At 35.3% G+C, this 6,412-nt stretch overlaps 1 protein-coding gene across 1 annotated transcript; it reads right to left on the bottom strand.

Moving 5' to 3' along the window:
* Positions 1 to 2,517: 2,517 nt before the first annotated feature.
* LOC120169397 (plant UBX domain-containing protein 1-like) lies at positions 2,518 to 5,524 on the bottom strand. Its single transcript, XM_039177534.1, has 7 exons — positions 5,373 to 5,524; positions 4,382 to 4,478; positions 4,204 to 4,272; positions 3,883 to 3,950; positions 3,547 to 3,676; positions 3,348 to 3,452; positions 2,518 to 2,779 (listed from the first exon to the last, which is right to left on the bottom strand). Exons 1-7 carry the CDS (start codon positions 5,454 to 5,456, stop codon positions 2,568 to 2,570), a joined length of 765 nt encoding a protein of 254 aa, XP_039033465.1. The 5' UTR covers positions 5,457 to 5,524; the 3' UTR covers positions 2,518 to 2,567.
* Positions 5,525 to 6,412: the final 888 nt, after the last annotated feature.

Below are 6,412 nucleotides of genomic sequence, written 5' to 3'. Positions count from 1 at the left end.
TAAGTTTCTCCCCTATTAAAATTTATAAGTTCCTTGGAATAAAATCTTACGTTCGTACCTAGTTATAGATATGGTTAAATGATAGATTATCTGCAAATTATCATCGTGTGGTGGTAAAGGGAAACAAAGCAAGGTAGTGTGCGGGATTATTTGCAGCATCGAGAGGAGGATTCCGAATGAAGGCTCCTGAAGACCTGGTGAATGATAAAAATCCTATTCTCTTTAAACCCTTTGACTACGAAGAATTCTTGAGATTTTACTTGACTCAGATTGCTCCTGGTGGTGCTAGAACTGGTCTTACAACTTATTGCGGTTCTATGACTTACATGTAAATGATTGTTATGTACATAAATAACAAGTTGTGTGATCAAGCTTTGGGTTTTATATGCGTATTACTGGATAAAAATAGTCTTGTTCGGTAAAACTTTGGGTTATGCATGTGCATCCACTGTCACTTTAGCTTCATAGTAGAAATTTATCATCTAGCATTCACAGTTGCGGTAGCATTTTTAGGTGCATTGCATTTATCTTGATTGTGATCATTGCGGATGATAGTGCAATTATTGTAGATATCACGATAACGAAATAACGTTTAAATAATTAAGTGACCTCATCGACAAAATTGAAAGTTGATGATTAAATTGAAATAATCTTATAGTTAAAGTGATCATGTATATAGTTTACCCTAAACTTTTTACCCCCACATTTGGACAATTAATAAAGAAACATAATGCAGATTTTCACAATAATCAAACCTCTAAACCAACTTATTTTAAAAGTATATTGACATCTCTTTAGAATAATGGTTAACCAGTACTACCCGAACTTCTCGGATTCTAACAAGTGGAGTGTTTAAGGTTTACCGGTCTTAGGCTAGTCGTACTCTAACTAGTGGAGTATAAACGATGTTCCATTCGTTAACAAAATGGAGGCCGGTGATGAAACATCTAAGCGGGATCAAACATCACCTTAATCACACATCCGATACGAAAAATGTTTTCTGTACATATAATCATATATAGTGCCATACTAACTCTCTGCCAATGAAGACCTTCGGAAAAACCCCTAGACTTATCAGTCTCCAGACTAGGGAGACTCATAACCTCCGAACCAACTACAACAGTATATAAGATAACACCTCTGACAGGTCTATGTGATTTATCGAAACGAAATTTAAGATATGATGATTAGATTTACCTACTCTGCTGGCCTACGAATAACCATAATAACCTTATGCCTGACGCTACCAACTAGGATCACTATAAATACCCCAACCATGACAGAGAAGCAGATCTTAACCTACATAATCTCCGTATTGACTCTTACCTTCTCCTTATGACTCTCTCTCACACACAGGAACACAGGCCAATGTATTGTTACCCCTGCGTTTCTCTGCCCAAAACTACGGCTGAGGAGACTTTTGTCTCTTTCAAGATGATCGTTCCATCTATTCTCACGTGAAAGACCTTGTGTTTCCATATGATTAAAGACCTCATAAATCAAGATGTGCTCATTCAACGTCCCAGGGTTCACCAATAACAAAACCAATCTGCATTTTCTTTTCTGACAATGGGGTTGTGCCTTGAAAATGATAGTGTTCTATATACTAAAATTTGAGTTAGAATTCACCGTCATTTTTAAAAATTACTACATAAACGGAGTAAAACTTACAAGGTCCACAATGTCTTCTACAAGAATTGTATACTGAGCCTCTTCTTAAGCAGCCCTATCTTCTTACTGAATTTTTCATTTTTTTCTTAAAAGCACTCCTATCTGAAACCCACGTTGATTATACAACCAGATATGGTTAATGAGAATATGCTGCTCTAAAGACCCTCCAAACATATTGAAATTTTTGACAAAACCTAAACATACTTGTATTAAACACAGAAATGTTTGACACTCAACACCAAGTCCGAGTAACATAGGTTCTTGATATATTAAATGGTTGCATTTTTTTTAGTTCAGAGATAAAAATTGAATTCCACACACCAAAGCCTAAAAGTGAAATGAGATTTTGGTGGGTCATTGGTGCCCTTCACATTATTTCTATTCACCTAAGGTTATAAGACCATCCCAAACATGAAGGTGGTAACTACTAGTAACTAAACCAACTCCAAAACTATTGTTGAATTTTGAGTGCAGCTTTCTCGTGAAGTCGGGACATGACTCTCTTAGAAATAATTTTAGCAAAGTCTGGATACCTGGACTTTGGTTTTGGCATGTGTTTTATGTGAGTTCGATGTTCTCAAAATAATGAATAGAAGGAAGCAATTATGAAACAGTAAAAATGAAGAAAGCTTAACAGAGTAAAATATTCACATCTTTAACATCCTTCACATAGAGAATCACCTGTTAGTCACCATTTAATATATCTATACTTTGATTGGGAAATACAGTTAACTGCTTCTCGAAATCTAAGACTGTTGAGATCACAAATCAAAGCTCACCTGCAGAAGTAAAGCTTTCAGCATCAGTATGTAGATAGGTAGGGGAATCACAAAAATCGAAAAAAGGACAAAAAGTGATTAAAAAGGAATAAAAGCTCACTTTTGCAGTAGTCAAACTCACATTTTGAACCACTTTGGCTTGGCAGGTTTTTTCCCGGTAGGCTTGCTTTCTTGCACAACTGGGGAAGGCATTGCACTGGCAGCAGAAGGCTCCGGGGTAGATTGAACTGACTCTGGCTGCTCAGCTTTGGCAATGACTTCCAAACCTTTCAAAGACATGATCTCCTCCTGAAGGAAGGGGCCTGAATTTGCAGCTACAAAATCGCCCCCTAAACATTTTAAAGAGAAATTAACAAGGCGTCATTGAACCCCGAACTTATAAAATAGGAGGGTAAAATGTTGAGCACAGAATACATTCAAAACTAAAAACTATGTAATTCAGTAAAACTTCTCGGGGGAATTCTACAGAGTTGTATTTAACATGACTAGTAAGTATTTAGACAAACATTAGATGACAACCGGCCCTACCAGTAAAATGAGATTAAGCCAATGCAATAACAGATAAAAAAATAGCAAAATTGGATGCTATAAATGGTAATGACAACATAAAGAAGTATATGTTGGTAAAACTATGCAGTGGCACAGTCATAAGCTATGTTGCTTGGACGAAAGGTTGGTGTTGTATAAAATGAGTCTGACATGTATATGTTCAATTTTTCATTTTCATGCATTTGAAGGGTCATATTGCCATACCCAGATCTATACAAGGGTCATACATGAGTATACTTAAAGAAAAATCAGAGTAACATAGGTTAGAAATGTGAATAAGGTTCATAACCAATGATGAGACAAGACTGAAGGATTAAACACCGTGTACATGTGAAAGCATGCACGAACCTTTTGGCAGATCATATGAAAAATACACAATTGCTCCAGGAATGAAGCCAGCAGAGAAAAAGTCCTGCGTCATGTCCTTAATTTGCTTCTTAGGAGGTGTAGTATCTGCAGTATTACATATTAGACATCCAGGGCATAGGTTTCACAACCAACATCCAGTACATAAGTGACCAAAAATGTCATTCTGAAATATGCTTACATAAATAGAATGGCAAATCTGGTCGAGCAATCACTTTAGTGATAAGGTCAACCAAGCTCTGCATTGTCTCAGATGGATGAAATGTAACCTCTAATGTGTGGTTATCGGGAAAGCGAACCCTTATGACAGCCTGATAGTGAACATAAAAACTTAGTGAAAAGTAAAACTAATTATCAAAAAGAAGAAGAAAAAAAAAACTACACCAAACTACTCTAAGATTCACTAATCTTTCAAAACAAAAACCACTACTCATCCTTGATATTGTTCTCTCATCATTGGTATCCAAACATTCTTAACATACACAACGAAAAGATTCCCAAAAGGAGTAGCAATTACCTGTGTTATCCTTGATCTTCGAGCTGCCTCTTCTGCTTCTCGGATTTTTCGTGTCTTCAAGAACTTATCTGTTCATAATCATATCCACTTATAAGTGTGTAAATATATTTCTAAATCCTTTATGAAAAAACCAGGTTACCATGACTTTTTCTGATAAATTGGAAACCTTGCACACAAAATTGTGCCCGTACATGTCCTTCTCAAGGCAGAGCAATCATTGGTTACTTTGACACAACAAATTTGAAACTCAACCAGTAAAAATTTGCGAACTGAACTGAGAGAATAAAACTGACTATGAGTTGAAGCTCATCAACAAAGTACCTTCTTTTTTAGTTGCCATTAGTCGATAATAATCTTCTGCAGTGAACTCATAGAAGTCATCCGGAACCTCTGCCCAGAAAATATATAACATAAAATTTTATCAATTTACAAAAATAACCTGGCATTTCTAGTTGATAGGTAAGTCAGAAGTCCCAAAACATGTTTTGGTAGGTCATACCAGTGTCGGGCACACCATTTTGTATCGACAACAGACTTGCAGTTTCAAAAACATGGATTTCTCGTCCAAACTTCTCTTTTGCAAAAGCAAGCTTAGCCTAAAACCAGTCAAATAGTTAAATAGCATTAGTCTGCATACCATAAAAGTTGAAGGAGCCTCAAAACATACCATGATGATTTTGTCATCGAATACCAAAAGCAATGTCTTTGGCACCTATGAGAACTATATATGATTAGTATAAAAACCCGTTCAGAGGTCGTACACTCATAATTAAATCTCTCCTTAATACCGGGAGTATGAAGATAAAAAAGAATACAGTTGAATTCTTTCCCGATATCTACATATCTCTTCTACAAACACCAAAGGCAGCACGACATGAAGGTGGGTCCCAATCAGAAGAACAAGATTCCACAACTCCATGACCACTGGTACCTTTAAAACAACCTTACTTCATTTGAAGAATTGAACAGTGGCTTTAAATTAGTTTTATCTAAATTCTAATAACTTGTGTAACTTTTTCAGAGCACTTCCACCTAAAAACCATAACCGATGCTACTAGACATCACCGACTTCTCATGCGCCAACTTCTCGTTTCGGATCTCAGCACCATAAACTAAACAAACTACTAAAAAGATGGCAAAAGAAACAAAAATGAAGATTAATTTAATCACAATGGATATAATTTCAATAAATTGTTATGTTAGAGGACTTGAGTTCAAACTAGTAAAATTGTGAGTATTAATTAATCCACGCCAATAAAATCGCATCAGAATGAAGCTAATTTTTCTCATTTTTTCATAGTGTTAAATCTTTCTTTCACTGTTCTGAAGCATCTAAAATCAAGAGACAAAACAAACCCAATTGAATAAACAACCAAAAGAATTAGACCCATCACATGATTCGATTATCAGAGAAAAAACAAGATCGAAACATCATTAAAAACAAGATTTGAACTGCAGAAAATAAACTCGTTTTAAGAAAACGGAAAGACCTTGGCCGATTCAGCCTCCATGGAATCAATGCTAGTGAACCTCCTCCTCTTCAAAGGCAATGGCGACGAACCATCCACGATCATCAGCAGAAAAATGGAGGTTTTCAGATTTCCTCTTGGTGGATTTCTTTCGTATAAAATAAAAGCTCCTTTTTTCTGCTCCGCCTCTTTAAACTTGTTTCTGGTTTATTCTTTTAATGCTAGGGTAAATTACATAAATACTCACTGATGTTTGAGTAAATTTCTCTTTCCCCATTATGTTTCAAAAATGATGATTTGATCATTAACATTATAGATTGATAACAAATATTGATGTGATCCATTGAATTGATTTGATCCAACACTATTTAATCATACGAGACAATTACATTGACCGATCGTAGCAGTAAACATATTAAGCAACTCCTTGGAGGAGGATTCTTTAGAGAAAGTAGCAGTAAACATAGTAGCCCAGCATTCATTGTGGTAAAACACAGTGAACAAACAAGAGGTAGAAGTAGAATGGTAATAGATTATACTAAATTAAATGATAATATAGAAATATTAAATTATCCAATACCCAAGAAAGAATTAGAATTAGGAAAAATCTCATGATATAGATGGTTTAGTAAATTTGATTGTAAACCAGGATTTCACCGTATTAAGTTAACTGAAGAATCTAAAAAATTAACAGCATTTACAGTTCCCGATGGATTTTATGAATGGAATATATTACCCTTTGGTTTAAGAAATGCACCAGGGGAATATCGGAAATTTATGGATGGAATCTTTAAAGAATTAGAAAACTGTGTAGTACATATGGAAATTTATCGGAAATCGACGGCTTTGTAGGTGGCGTTCTCCTTCAACTCGTCTTGGGTTAGGATGACGGGTGGTGATAGAGGCGGCGGCATAGCCAGAACCTCCATTGATGAAGTTTTGTAAACTACACGTCACGATTAGATTATTTTGAATCGTAAAAAATAAAATATTAAATATTAAACTGATACGAAATAAATATTAAGTATTAAATTAAAAGAATTAAGATAAATTGAACACCT

Source organism: Hibiscus syriacus, unplaced genomic scaffold (genome assembly GCF_006381635.1).
Source record: "Hibiscus syriacus cultivar Baekdansim isolate YM2019G1 unplaced genomic scaffold, ASM638163v2 tig00111769_pilon, whole genome shotgun sequence".
Lineage (NCBI taxonomy): Eukaryota > Viridiplantae > Streptophyta > Magnoliopsida > Malvales > Malvaceae > Hibiscus > Hibiscus syriacus.
The sequence above is the reverse complement of the archived record's forward strand: the minus strand, read 5'-3'. Positions and strand labels throughout refer to the sequence as shown.